The following is a 22,513-nucleotide window of genomic DNA, read 5'->3' as shown; positions in this document are numbered from 1 at the left end:
TGCCATTTGCCGGCAGGGCAGGAAAATTCCCGCCTAATATCTTTCTATCTTTCTAGAAAACCACTGCCAAATCCTGGGCTGGATAGATCTCTTCTTAACTATTTTCTCAAGCTTGCATTCAGGAACTAGCAATCCACAGTCTGGAATGCTCTTTGAACCTCTAACTAATAAAAAAGTATGATGATGCCAGGCATACAAGATAACATGCATTGAAATGTACATCAGGATTTGCATCCTCACAACTCCTACTCATTACAAACACATAACACTAAAACATAACACCAGCTAATTGACTGTATATCTATGAAATACTGTTCTCCTTGCAACATCCATATTCACTACCAAATCAGTGTTTAATTACCAAAAATTACTTCCACTGGGATGGTTCTACCTTGTAACACCCACTGCCATCATATTTCTGACTTGTCTGGGGATTATAAATTAACGTACTGCTTCAAATGACAGACAGACAACATAGATTTGAATGCTTTTAGGAGTAAGACTTGCCAGTAGAAGCTACGTTGTCAATGGAAACAACTTCAGCCTAACTCTGTCTGTCCATCACACATGTTTCTCTGTTCTAGGTGTGTTTTCTTCAGCCTGAATTGCTGTAAGTCCAGGTTATCCTTTGCTGCTCAACTGGCTCTCTCTTTTTTTAAACGAACACTAGATGCAACTGCTTGAAAACACATATTTGCAGTCATGAACAGAGTGCTCCCACTACTCCATCCAGCAGCCCCTACCAAATTCCCGACAACAAAAGGGTTTCCATAGGATCCCAGTAGGGTAGGGAGGTCAGAAATGTTTGATCTTTGAAAAATGGTTGTGGCTGATAGCAACCTTACCTGACATAACACAGAGAAAAAGATTTCAACCAGCAAATTCTATACAAAAACCAGGACCAACACTCCATAGACTCTAGCATGCACAACACATAATTTATATATAATTTTATATGTACCTATATAGAGATATTGTATATACCTATATACAGAGAATACACTTGCATAGTCAGTATTTGTCCATCACACAGGGCAAATCTTCAAAATTCAGTCTGTTCCCGCTTCCAAAAATCCTTACCATCATTTATAGGGATTCTTGTTTCTTTTTCCAGCAAATCTTCCCCTTTCGGAGCTTCAGCAAAAAGGTCACTCTGGTTGAAAACACAGATTAAATGTGCCATTTTTGAACTGTTATTGCATGAACCAAAAAGTTTACATGCAAAAGACATAAGAACAGACCAAGACCCAATAAAACTGAATTTGCATAAATATATTTCATGACAACATATACTACCAAACAGTCGTTTTCCTTTTTGGCAATTGATTAGGTTTCCAAGAATAAATAATATTACGGTACTGCTATCCCAGAATTTTTCTGGCTAGTTGCAATGGCATAAGCGCAATGGCTAGAACTGCTGCAAGTTAACAACTTGCCACCATTTGAATTGGTAACAATGAAGGATACAAGTGGCAACTCATTCATCAGTGGCAATTTGCTGCTGCGATTCACACTGCCATTGCATTTATAGAAGCAAAACCAACCAGTAGGCTTATTTATTTAAATTTTAATAACTCATAAAGACATTGTGTTAGTTTATTAGTTTATATTAGTTTATATAACTTTATATAATCGCAGAACGGAATTCTCAGGTGGCCATGACAATGCCACCTAAGGGAAGAAAGTTCAGTTGTCAAGGGAGGCCAAGATAAGGATAGGACTCTAGGAGTGATCTACTACTCCTGGGAAGCAAACAACTGTTAAGAACTACCAACTTTCAGTATACGTATATCCCACATCTAATTCCAAAAAAGAAGACTACATCAGCTGAAGAGAGGAAATGCCCAACACTTGCATTTGAGATTAGTTTTTCAGGCAGAGTTGGGCAACCTAGTGCCCTCTAGATATTTTGTACTACAGCACCCATATTCCATGGTGGTTGAGCTTTGTAGGGATTACAGTCTGAAACATCCAGGTGTCACCACATTGTCTACACCTGATCTAGGACAACCACACATTCCCTGTTATTTAATTCTTGTCTTTTCTTCCTCCTGAAGCACAATGAAAATGTCTGCCTACATTGGTAGAACAACTCTACCACCAGATACTCAAACATAACATGAACCAATCACTAAGTACTGTATAAAAGAAATATGAAGCTGTAAGCACTTTTACATATTCTCAGCATGCAAAAAATCAAAAGGAATAGGTGACCTTTGCATTGTCTTTTAACTGAGTGCCCTTCAGCTAACATTCTGGTCCTTCCAAAAATCAAAGCATTTTTGTGTCATTTAAAATAGGGTTCCAATGCAAATGACTGCATCAACCAAAGACAACAGTGGCACACAAGAGATAGCCAGAAGCTGCAGATATTCCAGCTAAGGAAGCTAGAATCCATGTTAGGGAAACTCTACACAGAAGGGTAATTCTGCAAGCACCCCCCAGTCTCTGTTGGCATGACATCTGTCGCACAGCCCATTGTGGGGAACAACATTCCAGCTAATGAATCGAACAGAATTAATTGACTTTCAGACAATATTCTCCCAGCTCAAATACTACAGATATATTGGCAGCCATTTAGAATGCCATCCAAAAAAACAAGATGCTGTCTCTTGGATGACTTCTAGCACCATTCTGTGCAAGGATCTTAATCATGTACCAACCTCTTCATCATCAAAGAGTCCTTTTCCACCACTGAAGAGACCCCCTTTAGATGCAAATGGTAAGAAGTCTTCGTCAGTCAACTTGGGAGGCTTGAAAATGTCATCATCTACAAAGACAAGAAATACACATGTCTACTTTTTATTGGAGTGAAGAAGTCAATTGTGAGTTTGTTGGCCATCTATCCTAGACAAAACAGTACTGTGTAACTCACCACCAGCACCATTTCTCTCCTCTTCCTGGAAAATGTGAGAGAAAATCTTTTGTTCCTACAGCTTCCATATTTCTGGAAATTTTATAGCTCTAATCCCCACACTTTGATATTCCATATTAAAATGGGGAATGGAACCATACCCAATTCTGGATGTGCAGTTGGATGGATAGGTTGACAGATGGGGATTCATACTGCAAAGTCAATTTCATTCCATTCATAAAACAAATTTTGGTGTCACGTTCTTTTGTAGTTTCTCAGTTCCTCATACGTAGCAATGGAACAATGCAGAAAAGGAGGACTCCACATAGGAAGAAATGACTTTAATGCTAAAAAGAACCAACAGATATGGTTCTCTAGTTGTCCACCAGAGATGGTGGACAACAAAAAGATACACAAACATGAAACAAACTTAGCTGTGTGTCCTTTTCTTCACATAGTAAAAAGAGAAAGCAGGCACTTCTGAGCAACCATATTATTCACCAAGACCTTTCTTTCTTTCTTTCTTTCTTTCTTTCTTTCTTTCTTTCTTTCTTTCTTTCTTTCTTTCTTTCTTTCTTTCTTTCTTTATTCATTTATTTATTTATTGAAGTATTTATATATTGCCTTTCTCCTTAAGGATCCAAGGCAGTTTTGTGTATTAAAATAAACAAAGTTAAAACCTAAATAATAAATTATTACAATATTTAAAAAACATTAAATAGATATATTAGAACTCATAAATAAGACCAGTAACAAAAAGTCAAGTAAAACAACATAATAAAATAGTATCTTCCAAAACAAAACAAAACAAAACAAAACCCTTTTGTCAACCAGGCATTTAAAGTGTGGTACTGTAAGGTCCCACCTTAGATTCTCCAGAATACAACTGTGGATATTTTAAAGGAAAGCCTACATGAAGAGAAAGGTCTTCATCTGCTTGCAGCAGGACAACAAAGATGGGGCTAGCCTGGCCTCCTATGGGAGGAAGTTCCACTGTCTGGGACATTAAGGCTAGTATTCTATAGCTCTATCTGTGCAACAAGAATGACATCACCAACTGCACCAGATTGCTACTAATAAAATAGATCATTTTTCAATGTCAGGGAGCACATGACTTCTGTGATGAAGTGTGCACTTGAAAAATGAAGTCTATTTAGCAGAAATCTGCCACAGCCAGTAACAGCTCTTCTGTTATGCAGGTAGAGCTATAAAACAGAAGATAGCCCACAAAATTTGGAACAGGATTGACTCAGTGATGACTGTATCATTCCTCCACTAGCCTTTCAAAGAAAACTTAGCACATAAAGAGCAATACATACCGTCTGATGAAACATTAACTTCTTCCTTCTCTGTCACCGTCATCTTACTTTTACCATCTGCTAATGATTTAAGTAGAAAAGTGTAATACATGATGAAACTTTTCTTTTTTCTATTACATTCAACATGTAACAACATATTTAGAGCCATATTTGTCCATTAAAAAAAAACATTTAAAATTGAGACAGGAGCGAGTTTTTCAGGTCTGAATTATTCTCATCACTTAATGATTATTTTTTTGGCCAATACCCCATCAACAGCAGCTTCCGTGTAAAAGAAGCACCCAATCCAGCTGACCAGTATGTGAAAGCTCCTTGCCCCTTCTTGAGAGATTGCCTCCAGAGTCTCAGGTTTAAAGATTAAGGCCTAATCCAACTGCTAGTCCTTACTTTTACTATGTGCCATCAAATCACCTCTAACCTATGGCAACCATATGAATGAGTAGCCTCGAAAATGTTTTATCATTAACAGCCCTGTTTATCTCTGCCAAATTCAAAGCCATAGCTTCCTTTATGGAGTCAATCGATCCCATATTTGGGCTTCATCTTTTTCTGCTACCTTCAGCTTTTCCTAATATTATTGTCTTATTCAGCAAGCTTTGTATTCTCATGATGTAACCCAGTGGTTCTTAACCTTTGTTACTCAAATGCTTTTGAACTGCAACTCCCAGAAACCCCAGTCAGCACAGCTGGTGGTGAAGGCTTCTGGGAGTTGCAGTCCAAAACTCCTGAGTAACCCAAGGTTAAGAACTAGTGATGTAACCAAAGAACAACAATCTCAGTTTCATCATCTTTCCCTCTACAGAGAAAGCAGGCTTGATTTGATTTAGAAAACCCTTGTTTGTATTTCTGGTAGCTTTCCTTCAGCACCACATTTCAAACAAAGCTCTTTTTCCTGTTGTCTGTCTTCAATATCCAGCTTTCTCATCTGTACATAGTAACTAGGAATACAATATTGTGAATGATCTTGATTTTGATCTCCAGTGACTCATCCTTACACCTGAAGATCTTTCTCATTTTCTCATAGTCTCATTTTTCTTCTGATTTGTCTCCATATTTATTGAACCAAGGTATGGAAAATCTTTTAACAATTTAAATTTCTTCATTGCCAACATTAAAGTTCTGTATTTCTTATGTGGTCAAGATTTTTATCTACTTAATAATCAACTGCAGCCTACTCTTCTGTTCATCTTCAACAGGAGTTATTTCATTGTTGCTTTCGGCCATCTTCATATTTTACATTAGTGATGTTTCTGCCATAAATTTTTACTCCATTATCTATATCTAACCTAGTTTTCCATATGATATATTTTGCCTAAAAATTGAACACACAGAGAGAAAACACATCCTTGCCTGACACTTTTGCCTATGGGAAATCATTTGGTGTCCCTGTAATATACTGCCTCCTAGCAGTAGCTTCCTGTCTAGGTTACGCATCAGAACAATCAAGTATTGCAGCACACAATTTCTTTCAAAACAAGAAAGCTTTTCATGAGCCACACAGTTAAGAGCTTTGCTGTAGTGGTCTATAAAGCAGACCTGGTAATTTAAAAACATTTTTTTGCATCTTCCAGTAGTCAATATATATATACAGTATTTGCAATTGTGTCTCCTCCATTTCATAATCGAGTCTGAATATCAGGCATTTCTCATTCTGTATAGGATAGAAGTATTAGTTCCAATACCTTGAGCATCACTTTGATTGCATGGGAAATTAATGGAATGATCCTACAGTTACTGCACCTCCTTTCTTGGGGATTGGAAAGTACGCTGTTTTCCATATTTGTTGGCATATTCATGTTAAGATTCTGAAAGATTCAGTCTCTGTAGCTTGAAACAGTTTTATAAGTATCACATTCATTCTTATGAATTTACTTCTAACTGGTTTGAAAGAAGCTTTTACTTCACTTTCTAAAATAGGTTTTTTATCACAGCATTCTTCTTCAAAGGAATCTGTCATCTTTGCATCTCTTCTGTACAATTCTTTAAAATACTGTTTATACTTTTTATCCTTGTTTGATAGTATGTTCCCTGTTATCTTTCACCATCCCTAATTAGATTTTATGCCTTGTTTATTTCATTTTGGATGTAAAGCACCCAGAATAGTCTTTACCACTAACAGAAGCAGTATACAAATGTAATAAACAATTAGATAAAACTGCTACAGAAGGAAAAATAAATCAGAGGAGTGGCTTATGCAACCGTTCTTCTTGATGCTTACCTAGCACATCCTTGGTAATACGAGCTGCAAGTTCATCTGTAAACGATGTGGGCCTTTTCTTTTTCTGAAGTAGCCACGTGAGAAAGAATTACAAAGAGAAAAAACACACATACTTAGTTTCAATTTGGTTGCTCGATTTGGCAAATTTCATACTGAAAACATAAGATGAAAATGAAAGCCTTATACAAAATAACAGAGTGATGAGCATGTCTGTTTCATCTTCCAGGGGCGAAATACATGGAGTAAAATGGGACACTAAGTTGGAGGATCAACAAAAGCATTATAAGAAACATTCAAGACCTCTTTTAGGAAACACTCAGAAGGAAACAGGTTTGTAGAGATATAGCACTTGGGTGTACAGAAAGCTACTGTTTCATAAAAGAACTGCAAGAAAAAAACAAAACCGAGCAATATTCTGTGCAAGAGCAGCTGTGCAATAAAAACAATTCAGTTAAGGACTGCAGACATTGCCACTAGTCTTTCCCCACTTCTATAGCAGTCAACACTGCATGCCCATCAAGCACACTCAGTTCTTGCTGGGCTGGACTAGCCTGTTTTTAGTTTTTCCCCACATGTGGGGGAACTGGGTTGGCACACTTCTGCATAATTCCAGTTATGTTCAGTTATTTGATTTCTCCTTCAGTAGTTCCAGGCATCTCTATTTTTCACCCCTGGTAACTTCTCAGTTTGAATGATATTGTACTTATTCAGACAAAGAAATAATTCTTTTGTCTTTTAGTGTTTTTTCCCCATACTCTTCCCTTTCCAGCCACTTAATTCCTCCTCTTATCAATTTTTTTCATCTCCCTCAAGTGTCCTGTGATAACAAGCTCTTATGGGGTTATTACGGTGTTATTTGCCCTCTCAGTTTTTTTGCAGATTTTCTACACCAGGCTTACCCCAGGCTTGCCCATACATTTTTTTGTCTTCTGTGATTTTAGTTCTGCCTCCAAAAGTATGGGAAGACACAAGTCATTATTTGCACACACCGGGCATTGATCCACAGGCTGCCTGTGGCCCCACAAACATCAATGAGCCCCCCAGCACCCAGCTTTTTAAAAAAAGTTTCCTCAGAAAGGCCGCATCATGCCCTCTGGGTGCATAAAGGGACATTTGCCCTATTCTGAGAGCTTCCAAACACTCTGGACCTTTTCCCGCACCTCCAAAAATTACCAGTTTAATTCTTGTCACTAGAGAGCATAAGAGTATCTTTTCAGGGGGACAAATTCTTATTGTTTTATTTTATATTTGTTATTATTTGGATTGCTGTTAGCCACTCAGAGTAGTTGGTCTAGATGGGCGGGGTATAAATTAAATAAATAAATAAAATCCCACTCATTTTTCCAAGGAAAAACATCCAGAGTAGGATTCACAGATCTGGCCCTCTGAGTACCATATATCCTTCCTAGATGTAATAAAAAACAATTAATATTTATTTAGACGCATTTGCTTTCTAGAACAACATACAAGTATGACAGCGTAGTTTATCAATTCTTATTTAATGTGTTAGAAATCTAGTCCTGATTCTCAGTTGCAAAATACATGGCTGTACCCTTGCCCTATTCCAGAACAGGGAACATTTTTTCAGAGAAGGAGTTAAACCCCAATCTGAGAATGGAAGCTGTGGGCCACCTGTGAATGAGGTCACATTTTGATATCCACACCATGTAACTCACTCAGAAATAAGCAAGCAAGCCTCTTCCTTTCTAGTCATAAATAAACAGGCCTGAAACACTTAGCAGCACTATCAGATAATATTCCAAATGGCAATCCTCTGTATGTTTAACTTGGAGACAAGCTGAAGTCAAAGGTTAGCTGCAGGTTTACTAAACGTGCGGCTGTTTTGGGCCAAATGAAAAACAACCAAGTGTTCTTACACTTTCAACAGCAGACTGTTCAATCAACTTGGCCAAGGCTACTGGCTTGGGTTTAATAAATTGTACCCCACTTCCCAGATGGGGGACATGGGTTTTCTGCATCACCCCTGGCCAAACAAAAACTTGATTGTTTCAAAGAAGAGCCAAACGGAGAGGAGGTGCGTGCGTGCGTGCGTGCGTGCGTGCAGGACCTGTGCCCCTTTGAAGAACTAGAGTGTGAAATCCAACCCACAACTGCCTCAGCCATAACTTTAGAACAACCACTGCTTCCTGCCTCATCTAAGACAGATGTGCCTGGTGAAATTCATCTTGTCAAGAACTCTACATCTAAGAGTCAACTCCTGGCAAACCTCATTTTGCCACAAACATTTGGATTTTTGGTACTTACTTTGAAAAAGTGGGATTTACCCACAAAAGCTCACAAACTGTATGGGGTTTTTATGTTTTTATTACTGGCATATAAACAACATCACCTTTTCTAGTATCATGCAATGGCTACACATTATTTCAAGTTGGGAACTGTTTCCATGATTAAATTACCAATAATTTCTTACCGGTTTTGCATTTACTTCTAGGTCACCTTCTTCTTCTTCTTCCTCCTCCTCCTCCTCTCCCTTTTCAGAGTCACCAAAAAGGTAATCTTCTTCATCACTTATCAGTACTGTTTTCTAAAAGAATAAAAATAACAAGTAAATTGTTTTTTATACTACAGCAAATCCAAGACAGAAATTTGCACTGTGGTGATACCTATTCAGCCAGCATTAATCACATCATACAGTTGTTCTACCATAAGATAGTTATGGTTGAGAAGTCCAATAGATATAAGCTTAGTAAATCATATTATTCTCTAAAAATTAAGAATCCTGTCGACACATATGAACTAAGACTTTGTATTAGAATACTAAAGGTTTTGAAATAGATATTTATTCATTTTTATATATCTTATACCAATGTGTATCTGCTACTTTGAATTTTTCTATATGCTTGCTTGTGTGCTAAATAAACCTTAGAAAAGGAGATTTTTCTCTGCAACTGTTAAGTAATAAAAATCAAAGAAGTATCCAGGAGAAATTAAATAAAAAGAGCACATTATCTTCTAAGACCACAAATGAATTCCTTGGCAGTTGTCTTTCATAGGGAGTCTGTATAAGACAGCAGACATGTGAAAACATTCAGATATTCCTGAATGGAATCTGATAACGGCTGATGACTAGTCACTCTGGCTGTTTATAATGTGGCTTTTTAAAAACAAATGTTACTTTAAGTCATTCAGTAAACACTGATATTCTTTTCCCAACATTGATGGTTGTCTCACATTCCAAAAACCAGGAAAATTCCGAAGGAGAGAAAATAACCTTCACAGTTTAATTTTAAAAATTATGGTTGAAAAGGGGAGAAAATTAAGACCACAGATCAGCATTTATTTTAAATTGAACAGGTGGCGGGGGGGGGGAGGGTCTCCCTTGCTTTTCTTTCCAGAATTGTTTACTAAGGAGTTTTTGTTACTATATGCTGTCAAGCTGCATCTGACTTATGGAGACTATTAACAGGGTTTTCAAAGTATGTGAGATATTTAAGGAGTGGTTTTACCATACCACTAGCCACCCCCACCCCCACCCTCCCGTGAGTTTCTATGGCTGGGCAAAGATTTGAACCCAAGCCTTGCAACACCTAGTCTGTCACTCTAACCACGCCATACTAGTACAGTAGGCTCAAAGAACAGATTCCCAATATTTGACCCAATAATTATTATCTACATTGCTGTTTCCAATCCTGTATCTTAGCAGTATTATGATAAGGTTCTAGATTCATTTTGTGTGTTTTTTAAAAGTACCTTAAGAATATTCAACCTGCATTAAGAATGTTCAGGTAGTTCACCTGTGGCATTTTAACACACCAAAGGCAAGGCATGGAGTCAACAAACATAATGATCTATAAATCCCCAATTCTATTTCTATTACTGCTGTAGCTTTGGTTTGAAGTTAACAAAAAAAGTTGATTAAGAGAAAATTTGTCTTCTTACCTCCTCATCTTTTCCTTCACTTTCAATCATGCTCCCACGATCACTGCCTATTGAACCTTCTGTTCCACAGAGAAAAAAAGAAGACAGATATATCTATATATATCCCCTGATTTGTTGTACGCCAAATGCCTTTGTCCAAAACACAATTATCCACAAGTATATACGACATTTATGTTGCTATTCCTGGAAGTTTTGACACATACACATTTGTCTTATGCCCCCAATATTCCAGCTAGTTGTTATGTAATAACATGAAAAAGGAAGGACCTTAATGTTTTTTCATTTCCCCTCCCATTTTTCTTTTCTTTTATTTTCTTATGTCCCTCAGTAGGAACCAGGGCAGCACACAAGATTAACTAAAATGTATATAGGGGGAAAAACCAATGACTGGAATCCTTTTGGTGTTCACATAAGGTCTGCGTAATTTAACAACACCAATTGTTGTTAATTGATAAGGCATCCCGGTTTGTTTCAGTTGTGAGTCTGGTCACACAGCCAGTTCTGCAACCGAGATGTGCCTCAGCATAATTGTATTAGGCCATTGAAAGTTACACAAACCTTACATAAACTCCAAGAAGATTTCAGCCTTACATCATTACACTATATTATCTTTTAGTTTGTTCACTCTCACTGAGCACATTACTGAAGTCAGATACCAGGTTAGCACCGAAACAGCTTTTTTTGGATTTAGACCAAGATACCATTGTCAATAGTATCAAAAGCTGCCAAGGGGTCCAGCACAACCAGCAGGGTGCAATTCCCCATCCAGCTCCTGGAGTAGGGAATCCACAAAGGCAAACAAAGCTGTCTCTACCACATTAGTTAGTTATCCAACTAGATCTGAATAGACATAGATAAATCCATCACATCCAGGAACTCCTAGAGTTGAGAAGCCACTATATGTACCCAAGAACGGTATACTGAAGCCTGAGCAATAACTATCTAGTATGATGTGGTTCTGAAAAGGCTTTTTTCAATAAGGGACTAACCACTGCCTTTTTGGAATGCATGCCTTGCTGTAAAAAGCTGTTCACCACTACCCTCTTAGCCACCCACTTTGGTGAGTTCTATGAGTGAGAAAAAACAAGGTCCTAGCACACACATGGTAGGTCTCTGCTGCCCAAACACCCTGTCCACAATCTCATGCTGCACAAACTAAAATGCATCATCATGGGACATGCAAGGGTCAAAGTTACATGCACGGGACCTGTGTGAACTGTAGCATCCAAATCAAAGTGAATCCAAGTAATTTTGTACACAGTGTCATGGAAATTCTTCACAGTGACTTGCTAAATGGCCCACATTCTATTTTCATGGGCCACAGCATAACAGGCTTTTAACTACTCCAGTGGATGACACTGCACAGATCAACAGTAGCAGAGAAGAATGATTTCTCTGGCAATAGTCATGGAGAAGACCTTCCTGCACTGAGCAGGGGGTTGGACTTGATGGCCTTATAGGCCCAACTTCACGATTCTATGATTCATTAGTCTTTAGTCTGTGCATAGCTGGACCTATTCCGAGTTTTCTGCCATCCCCACTCTAGCTTTCAACCCACTCATTTCATCACCACCAGTTTCCTAATAAACTGAGGCTAGTTTGGTTCCCCTTCTTGAGAGGAAATGCTTAGGATCAATTGTCTTCATCATCCTGACCATTTTCAGAGGCCAAGAACAGCTTCAACTTGCAGGAAAATCTTTATGTGCCCACAGAGTCCCAAAACATCTCCCAAGTTTTGTAATTAAATGCAGATGAAGAAACAAGGAAGACTTAACATTGGTAGGCCTGCTTTCCTTGTTCCCCATAAATTAGTATACTGGAGTCTCCTTGAACTGAAGGGGATACAGAATTAGCTTTTGATAAATGGGAAATGGAATCCAGCCTTAGCCATAATTGCTCCTCAGAAACCAACACATTAATTTCTCCAGTGCCTACACTGTGTTGCTGACCAGCAGTGGAGAAGAACAGCAACAACAAGCATCCCCAGCAGATGAAGACATAGTCAGAGAGGCAAAAAAAAAAAAGCTTAGTGGGAGGGGGGACGAGACAGAGAGATCTAGATTGTATGAGTAAAGGGAATAAATGGCAATCTAAAACATTTGGAGAGCACCACGTTGCCACTGCCTGTATCAATGTATGCAGCAACAAGTCCACCACTGGTCATGAAAATAAATCTGCCTCTACTAATGGATAGGAATCACACACCTTCACTAGAGAGATCGCCAAGCCCAACATCATCTTGCTCCATGAAGAGGTGGGAGCCAATCAAATATGGCAAAGGCCGATCAATGTAAAGGTCCTGTAAAAAAGAAATGAATTTTTTAACATTTCTGATGTTTACATCAAAGAGATAACTTCATATTTCCAAGAGCACTGGACAATTTGCACAATCCTCTGTCTTGACGGCAGCCCCTGCTTTCCAGGTTTGTAATTTACTATTCAACTGATAACCAGTGTAGAGTCAAAATTAGGATCAGGTGGCCAAATACAGCTGATATTTCAGTGAGATCCTCCTTTTAACTCATTGCCATGTGTCCTTATTTGCAACACACATATGAGCTTGCTGAATGTGGGAATGAAGTACAGTGGTGCCTCACTTAACAAGCGCCCCGGTTAACGATGAATCCACATAGTGATTTGGTTTTTGCGATTGCAAAAGCGATCGGGTTGCGATGATTTAAATGATAAAAAATCGCTTTGTGATGATCGGTAAGCTGTTTCGCTTACCGATTTTCGCGTAGCGATGTTTTTAGAACAGCTGATCGGCGGTTCCAAAATGGCCGCCGGGTAAATAAAATGGCTGCCCGCTGTGTTTTTGCCCAGATTCCTTGCTTACCAGGCAGCGAAAATGGCCGCTGTATGGAGGATTTTCGCTTTAAGGTGAGTTTTTTGCCCATAGGAATGCATTAAATGGGTTTTAATGCATTCATGGGCTTTTTTTCCACATAGCGACGAATCCGTATAGTGACGATTTTTGCTGCATGGATTATCGTCGCTATGTGGGGCACCACTGTACAGCATATACAAATAGCTAGAAGAAATTGGGGAAATGCAGGCTGAAACAATCATTCAAATCCAAACATACACATTCATGTTTAAATATGATTTTTCTAGCTGTTTGGCTCTGTTTAATAGGGAAAGACACTCTAAAACCAATTACAGCAACTACCTCAGTGACTTCCCCTTTTCAGGGCTACAACAGAAAACTTGAAAAGTTGATAGGAACATGTTCAAAAGCATTCAGAAAACTATCTGAATTCATCAGCTTTCCAGAACATATAGTATTCATCAGTTTTCCATCCTCACAGATGCTTTGAGTCCCAGTTAGTCTGAACATCATCAGACAGCAGTCCACAGCAGCAGAACCATAAACAGCTCCTCTACTTCCAGATCACACAACACAGAAAACCAGATGCAAAAGTTTGCCTCATTAAATCTGCAGAGTGAAATACCATTTCAGGCAGATCCACATTTGCTACTGAAACTGTGAAGTCATGGCCCAGGATATCCAAACTACCTATGTTGAAATGTCCTAACATAATCAGAAGGGCTCCAGAACCATTCCCAAGACCACTGGTTCTCAACCTTGGCTTACTCAGGAGTTGTGGACTGCAACTCCCAGAAGCCTTCACCACCAACTGTGCTGGCTGGGGCTTCTGGGAGTTGCAGTTCAAAAACATCCAAGTAACAAAGGTTGGGAACCTAGGCCCAAGACCACTCTGGCAAGCTCAGATAGGAAGATCGTTAAGCAGCAGGGTAACTGTTCACCAACAGAATCCCAGCACTGTCCAAGAGACCTCTTTCAGATGCACACTAAAAATTGGGAGATTGTGGAATGGGATACCTTCTCAGGGAGATAGAATCCTGAGTTAAATCTTGCCTGAAATATGAAGTAAGACTTCTACAGTGGACAATAATAAAATTATTAATTCTAAAAACAAAAAAGTTTATTATTGCAACAACCAAAGCCCGCTAACCTGGTGAAAATCCTTTAGGATTGAGGTATATTTTCTGCTAAACTTTGGATTAGCCTTACTGCACTCATAAGTCACAGTTGACTGGGCAGTGATTTTGCAGTCTGACTGGTATTTGTATGTTTTTGGAGTTGAAGGGAACTTCCACTTACCAGCAAAAGAAACAAATACACATACTGTATATGCCAGCCTTACTGCAACCATTTAATACATTTTTATTCTTCCTGATAACTTTTCATGTGTGTAATCTTCCTTACCAAATGGCTTTTTGAGTTAAAATGGCAGGATGATGTAACCCCCCCCCCCAAAAAAAAACACCATAGGGGTCCAAACCTTTTTGTTTAGCACAGTAAACTGTACTAGGGCAGGCCTATTGAATCAATGGGGATTTAGCGAGTCAACAGCTCCATAAAGTCCATTGATAAAAACGGGCCAACTCTAACTTTAATTTACTGTGCTAAAGTATACATCATAGTTAGAGTAAGCCCATCTGAATTAATGAGATTTACAGAGGAATTGACACATTTTAATGGTTCTACTCTAGTATCATTTACTACAGTACGCAATGGGATTTTGGCCAATATGTAATTATAGGCAGCATATAATTATGCAGTTCTATAGATGATTGGCAGAGTCATCTCTATGTTACAGACATAAGGCCTGCCCCAGCATTGAAGGGAGTGAATGTGATACTTTATCTCCAAGCTTCTTCTGGAGATTACCCCTCTCTTCAAGTCTTAAAACAACTGACAGCCAATATGCAGCCTGCAAATGTAATGTGAGTGTGAAGGGGGCATGAAACAGATCTGAAGTTAGCTCACCTAGTATTCAATCTAAAGGGTGCCCAGGACTTTGTATAAGTGTTGTTGAACTATTTGGAAACAATGACCACAGAATAAATTATATGCATATGTAACTGTCGACAAGGAAATCTAACACAATCAACACATTTAACTTCAGAGTATTTTCTCTGACAGTGAGGGAACTGATAAAAAGGAAGAATATAGGGCAAGTCAAGATAGTCTAATCTCTCCAGAATACTTGGGAGGTTACAATAACATAGTAACAAAAACTTACTTAGGATATGTGTGGGAAGCTTCTGCCCAAGGCTGTTAGTTGTTATCTGTTACAGTGAAGAACAAACTCTACTGGCAGAGAGCAACCTCTCATTCTGCCTTTCCCCTTAGAGTTAGATCATAAGTTCAAAGGCTTTCTCTGGCCAATCCTAGTGGCAATTAGGTAACCAGTATCCTATCTGAATTCTCACAACATTCTGTGTAATCATGCTAAATTAATAAAAAGAGTTCTCAAGGTGTGCCTTTAAGCTCCGCTGGCTCCAACATCTGTGGTTGACTTCTTTGCAACCTCTCTAAAGTTAATTGCCTTCCTATTGTTTTGTGATCACCCACATCATTAGCCTTCCTTTTGTTCTGTGATGGCCTACAGATATACACTGTTGATGAGGCACAAAGCTCACAAGGTTATCAAGCTGTGTCACTGAAACTACTGGAGGAAACAAGGTTTCCTTGAGAAACAGAAGTCTTGACTAAGCATGGAAAGCAAAAACAAAAACAAACTTGCAAAAAGTAAATACAAGCAAAGAATTAGGAAAGCAAAAAATGACTGTGAGAAGGTATCAGCTGTTCCAAGTTTTGGAATCCCTTTCTACAGTACATTAGTACCTTGATTTACGAACGCCTTGGTTTACGTAATTTTTCTGTTTACAAATAAATCTGTTGAAAATAATGCCTTGGTTTACATTTTCCCCCAATTGTTTTTGGTTTGCAAAGAAAGTTTCCCCTGGATGCATTGTGCCTGGAAGCTTGTAGCGCCACCCCCGTTCCTATGGCAATCCGTGTCTCGGTTTACGAATTTTCTGCGTTACGTAACATTCCAGCGAATGCATTAATTTTGTAAACCGAGGTACTACTGGCTTTGACATAGATCCCACCCATCTAACTCTATCCATTACGCAACACTGTATCTCCTTAGTGAATTTGAGAAGATAATTCTGCTCACTACCAGATGACTTCTATTACCTTAGGTTCCAATATTAGCTCCACTCTTTCAGTAGTTTCTTCTTCAGAGTCTGAGTTCCCTGCTTTGATGTCCAGCTGTTCAAAAGCACTATCCAGTACCTGTAGACCATAATTCACTGCTTCTTGGATTTTAGGAATCAAATCAGCTTCTTTCTGTTCACGGGTTTTCTCCTTTGGAACCAAAAGCATTATATTCCATAGTTAATCACTATACCCACTATTCTCAAGCACAATACACTGAATCTTACTGAGTGATGTATGCATAACTTAAAATTGTGTAACAACAAGGCAGCAGTCACATTATAAGGTGAGCATCAGGCATGCATCAAGTATTGTAAGCAGCACCTCACTAATTAGCACGAATTTGTTATGGTAAGCTGTGCAATTTAACAGAACATATGTGTAAATTACCAACAAGATTCTGGTCACTGTGTACTCACTCTTATCTATTTTACTAAGTAGACTCTAGAGAATGCTTTGATTAAACTAGTCCTGGACTTGACCATCTACTCGGAACCTGTATGCTTTATGAGTGTGGTGGCATTTCTACCTTCCAGGGTTGAGGTAAGCATCAAAACACTTAACCTTGTGGATTTTTTGGAACCCCTGGAAGCACTGCTTAGTTCAGTTAGACTAAAGTGTTGGGACATGTTCAGGCAGGAATATTCCCCCAGCCCTCTGCACATATGACCCTCCTAGGTTCACTCACGCCAGGGCGACTGGAGTAGCATGGCTAAGTGGTTAGCGTGGGCCTCCCTGAACCCAGGGATCCTTTACAGAAACAAATGAAGAAAGGAAATAACTGAAAATTATTAAAGAAAACACATTTATTTCTAAGTGGTCAAGTGGCAAGACAAAAGGAATGGTGGCATCAAAATCAGAGAGAAAGGGTATGCCAGTTACTAACATGTAATTTTATTGTATAATCACTTGCCTGTTCTAGTTTGTCTCCAGCTTCATTCCTAGGTATGGGTTCTTCTACTTCATCATCATATACTCTCTATCAATTTAAGCACACATTTTTGATTAACTTTCAATTAAATTTTGAATTAAGCCATGAGATACAGAGATTGTTCACAAGCAAACCAAGCATGACACTATTTGTATCAATAATAATTTTAAACAGAAGGGTTAAAACAGTTTGTGCTAAATTAAACATGACTGACACTTCAGAATGTTTACATCTGTTTTCTCCACAATCAGATACAAATGGGATGCAATCAGATATAATTTAAAGAGCTAAAGGAGAATGCAGATGAGATGATCTGGAGATTTCACCTTCTCACAGCTTTTCTTTCCACAGCCCCAATCTTTATCAGTGGATATAAACTAGCTCACAGAAGTTCTCCTTCTGGCCTGTAGAGGCTACTGGACAAGCTCCTCCTTCAAGCCCCACATTTGGAGGCTAGTATACAGGAAATTCTTACTGTTTTCTACCACAGGTCAGAGATAAAGGGGATACTCTTTCTGGATCCCCTCCCCACACTCTTCAAATCGAAGGAAGAAAAGTAAAGCAAAACACCACGCTGTTCCACAGTGTTTGCAGGTGCCTGCTGACAGCATTTCACTCTTCTCTGACACAGGTACACTGAATTCATCAACACATTGTTCCACCACAAAAATCCTGCCATCCTGTTTTCCAAATTTTATGGCTGACTCTGTCTTCTCATTACCCGCATCAGATTAGCTGCACATATTCTGATACGTACTTTTCAACTCTCCTGCTTATGAATGCATTGTCAATGGCACTTTATTGCTGGAACTAACTCTTGTTTCCTAAGTAGACCACAGGGCTATAAGCCCTATGAAATAGGTTTTTTCTTATTATTATTTATCACTGAATGGAAAAGCAATGGAGAAGGTACACTCATTTCATATCTCAGGTAGGTCCAGTTAATTTTGAATCAATCTCCCCTCTTCCTTGGTCATGCCAGGATGTGACCCAGTATTGACAAAGCAACACAAAAATTGAACCACAAATTACATACGGCAAAAGTTATAGGCACACCCTAGAATTGTAATAGTGAAGGGCCAGGTGTCAATTCTCCCACAAATGAATAAAACCACTTAGGCTGTAGTGAATTTTGAGTAATATTGTCCCACAAAATCAAACATTCCCGATTCTGCATATATTTTAATATAGCCTCAGAGAGCAATAAACTACTTTACAACATGTAGTGTAAAATCTGTGAAAAGACAATTAATCTACATTAATAAAACTCATTGGCTGAAACCCAGTTGCTTAGTGTAGTAAATCACACTAGGTAGGCCCACTAAATCAGTAGCAATTTGGTGAGTCAACTCCTCCATAAGTTCCACTGATTCAACAGGGCTATCCTAGTTGCAATTTACTGTTGGATTTCAGCCAGAGACATGAGACATAGGCACACAAAAAATATAATCACACTGATGGTGTTTATCAAATGCAGTTTCTTATATGTTGCCTTTTCACAGCCCAGCAGGGATCTGTCATCAAAGTATCTTAGTTCTCAGCCTAACATACAAACAGACCACACTCACATTTTCAATGAACTGTGTATTTGAAAGCATGAGGAAGCCACTGAAGACATTGTGCAGGCGGCAATCTGTAGTTTTTGTTTCATGGACCAATCTGTCCATTTGCTTCTTGATTTCATGTGTCCTGGCTAAAGTTTGCTGGGAGAATTCTTGCAGGAAACGCAAAAGCTAGAAAAACAAGAATATGCACTTGCATTTAAAATGGCATGAATACCATTGTTATATGCTATCAGGTCATTTCCAATTTACTGCAGCTCTGATTGGGTTTTTGAGGAATGTAAGATGTTCAGAGTGGCTAACATAGATACAAACTCCCAATGAGTTTCCATGGCCAAGTCATAGTTCAATATTCCATCAATTGCACCCTGCCTCTCCATCAGAATACAAAATACTCATAATAAAGAAATCCCCATCAAGGAGAAATAATCAGAATTCTTTAATTGCATTCTATATGCTTCACACCTTCAACTAATATAAGCTGAGACAAAACTGAGAAGACATTGATATATTAAGACTATCCTCCATTCAAAGTAATTAAGCCAGCTGCCACTTCAAAACAGAATAGGAATTTATAGAATGTAACAAAATTTATTCATTCAGGACCTATTCTCTAGCAGCAGAAAACAACCCTATACGAGGGGGTGCTGAAAAGTACTGAGCCTTTCCCAGAAAAAAATGAGCAAGGAAGCTATAAATTGCAGTGTGCATTGGCCAATTTGTTTGTATTCAATTGTGCAAAAACCAACTACCTATGATTTTAACTTATATTTCATGTTCAGATCCAAAGTGAACATGGCAGCACCTTCAGAAAACTTCAATGTGGAAGAGCATAGGACCATAATCAAGTTCCTGTTTCTCCAAGGGAAAGGTGCAAAGCAGATCCATGATGAAATGTCACAAACTATGGGTGACAGTGGCCCTTCATATGCAACAGTTAAACGTTGGGTTGTCAATTTTAAAACAGGCCATTTCGGTGTTGAAAGTGAGAAACCCAGTGGAAAGCCTGTTTCTGTCTCTGTGCCTGCAAATGTGAAAGCCATCCATAACATGATCATGGAGGACCGCCAAATATCAGCCAAAAGTATTGCTATATATCTGAGAATATCACGTGAGAGAGTTGGTGCCATTATCCACAATGACTTGGAAATGAGAAAGCTGGCAGCAAAGTGGATCCCCAAACGTTTGACAACCGAACAAAAGAGGAAGCATGTGGAGTCATCGATGGCTGTTTTGGAACATTTTGCAAGAAATGAGTCAGATTTCCTGGGCAAAGTGGTAACTGGTGATGAGACATGGATCTACTGTTATGATCCTGAGACAAAGGGACAGTCTAAGGAATGGAGGCACAGTGGTTCCCCCAGGCCAAAGAAGTTCTGAGTGCAAAGGTCAGTACAGAAGCAAATGGCAACAGTTTTTTGGGATAAGAAGGGAGTTCTGCTGGTGGATTACCTCCAACAGGGCTAAACCATCAATGCAAAATGTTACTGTGCTTTATTGATGAAGTTGAGGCAAAACATCAAGGAAAAATGTCAAGGAAAGCTCTCCAAAGGTGTCATCCTGTTGCATGACAACACCTTGTCACACACTGCAGGTAAAACAATGGCAAAACTGATGTCCTTATGCTTTCAAGTGATGCCCCATCCACCCTATTCTCCCGACCTGGCTCCTTCTGACTATTATCTGTTCCCTAAACTAAAAAAACACCTAAAGGAACAATGATTTGGGAGTGTTTTGGAGGCAACTAATGCTGCAAATGAGTGGTTACACCAGCAGTCGGAAGAATTTTATTTGCAGGGACTTAAGAAGCTGCAGGACAGATGTCACAAGTGCATTGACTTCCTGGGGGAATATGTAGAATAGTGTGGCAGTTACAGCTTCCTAGCTCAATTTTTTTCTGGGTAAGGCTCAATATTTATCAGCACCCCCTCTTATCACCTTCCATGTAATATTTCTTCAAATATTTGAAGATGAATAAAACTTCTTGAACTTCATTATTTTTATTTACTGCAATATCGTGGAACAACTGTGTTCTGGGATAATTTATCAGACATGAAAGTACAAACTGACACTATCAGAGACAAAATTGAGTTTTGGAAGGATATGGAACAATCCAGAGGTATTTTGCATTCATATTCTGTAAGATTTACAAGTAAACATTCACAGACCACCACTGGCCCTTAATGTACTATAAATCACACCCTGTTTCAAGTCAGGGCTTGAGGTTATACAGTATCTCATCTGTCCATGTTCTATATTCCTGGAATGCTGAAAGACAACTAATCTATCCTGACTTTAAAAAAAAGGGATACAGTACTTTAAAAACCTCAACACTATGAGAAACAGAACAGATAGATGTGACACATCTCCTAGTCACAAAACTAGGAAGCATTAATGCATTTGCTACCACAACATGATTACATATACTTTAAATCATCTGTCTCCTTCATGATGTTTTTTTTCTGCCTTTCTTTGAAGCACTACAGAGCAGCACAGGCAGTTCCCTTATTTTAATATTCCAACAATCCTGTTAGACTGAGAGTACACATCCGACCCAATGGGCAAAATCCTGATGCATAAAAGTTAGGCCAGTGTAAACCAGATCTGTTGCTGGGATTAATCCCTTTAAACTAATTGAAAGCTTCCTATTCAACTCTCCCCCCTCCCCCCTTATTCTTTTCAGGTTCTCAGGTTTACTAGGGAACCTCTGGAAGCCTTGGGATTGGGAGACTGTTTTTAACAGCAAAAACTCGCCACTGCTAGCGTGAGGACCCCCGGGGGGCGAGTTTGACTCCGAGGCGGCTGCCCCCCCCCATCCTAAAGCTCCCAAAGGCTTCCCCGGGACAAGAAGAGAGCCCTAGGAAGCCTTGGAACCTGAAAGGGAGGTCGCGTAGGAAGCTTTCAATGCGTTTGTTTTATTTCCGGTGCCAAATCTGGCTTATGCCAGAAGTCTTCCCGAAGTCACATCCTAATAAATACGGAGAGTTTCGATTCCGGACATTGTTTATTGGTCAAAAGCGGCTGCCTCCGCGTCCGGAGAAGAGCAGCTTCCGGTGTCACAGCACCCATCCTGGCTCGCCCTGAAGCTCCGGGAAGGAGCCAGCCAGGAGCCGTTGCAGCCGCGGCTCCCTTACCCCGGCGTCGGCGGCCAAGGACCAACCCTGGCTTCCCGCGCGAACCTCCTCCAGGGACCAGGCTCTCTCCCAGAGGAGCAACGCCGCCGCCGCTGCCGCTGCCGCCGCCGCGGCTTCCTCCACTCCGGACGGCGCCTCCGCGTCCGACCCCGACGACGACGCGGCAGAAGACATGGCCTGCCGAGGGAGGAAGAGGAGCAGGAGCCCGAGGCAGAAGAAGGACCGGGGCCGCTCGGCGCCCAGCGCCACCCCCGGGAGAGCCCTGCCTTGGCCCCGCGGTGACAGCCCCTGGCCAAGCGGTTCCGGCACAGACGGTCAGCTGACTCCTCTCGCCCAGGAGTCGCGTGACCGTCGGGCGCGGCGGCTGCAGCGGGAGTAGAGATACGAAAAAGTAGAAGGGTGCTTTGCTTCCTTTGCTGCGAGATCGTTCTGAGAGGCTATGAGAGCGAGGCGAAAGGACTGTGTACAGTACACTCTTCCTCCATGAAGATGGAGAAATGGGTCGCGTCGGCGCCTAGGGCGGGGAGGGCTTGCGGGGGGACAACGAAAGGGTCGGCCGTG

The 22,513-nt window shown here is 39.8% G+C and overlaps 1 protein-coding gene across 14 annotated transcripts in view; it reads right to left on the bottom strand.

The window, feature by feature from the left end:
- Window positions 1-22,270, bottom strand: part of LOC110087776 (WASH complex subunit 2A) — a 64,158-nt gene extending 41,888 nt beyond the window's left edge. For 4 of the 14 annotated variants that reach the window (XM_020809638.3, XM_020809641.3, XM_020809639.3 and 1 more), the window contains exons 1-11: window positions 21,953-22,270; window positions 18,825-18,989; window positions 17,239-17,304; window positions 16,305-16,475; window positions 12,497-12,590; window positions 10,292-10,350; window positions 8,823-8,936; window positions 6,392-6,455; window positions 4,174-4,233; window positions 2,664-2,770; window positions 1,081-1,153 (exon numbers count right to left, since the gene is read on the bottom strand). In XM_020809638.3, coding sequence (XP_020665297.3) covers window positions 1,081-1,153; window positions 2,664-2,770; window positions 4,174-4,233; window positions 6,392-6,455; window positions 8,823-8,936; window positions 10,292-10,350; window positions 12,497-12,590; window positions 16,305-16,475; window positions 17,239-17,304; window positions 18,825-18,989; window positions 21,953-22,126 — 1,147 coding nt within the window. In that variant the 5' untranslated portion in view covers window positions 22,127-22,270. The remainder of the gene's footprint in view (window positions 1-1,080; window positions 1,154-2,663; window positions 2,771-4,173; window positions 4,234-6,391; window positions 6,456-8,822; window positions 8,937-10,291; window positions 10,351-12,496; window positions 12,591-16,304; window positions 16,476-17,238; window positions 17,305-18,824; window positions 18,990-21,952) is intronic. The other 10 variants (XM_020809640.3, XM_078390647.1, XM_078390644.1 and 7 more) reach the window with 3 other exon arrangements.
- Window positions 22,271-22,513: the final 243 nt, after the last annotated feature.

Source organism: Pogona vitticeps, chromosome 3 (genome assembly GCF_051106095.1).
Source record: "Pogona vitticeps strain Pit_001003342236 chromosome 3, PviZW2.1, whole genome shotgun sequence".
Lineage (NCBI taxonomy): Eukaryota > Metazoa > Chordata > Lepidosauria > Squamata > Agamidae > Pogona > Pogona vitticeps.
The sequence above is the reverse complement of the archived record's forward strand: the minus strand, read 5'-3'. Positions and strand labels throughout refer to the sequence as shown.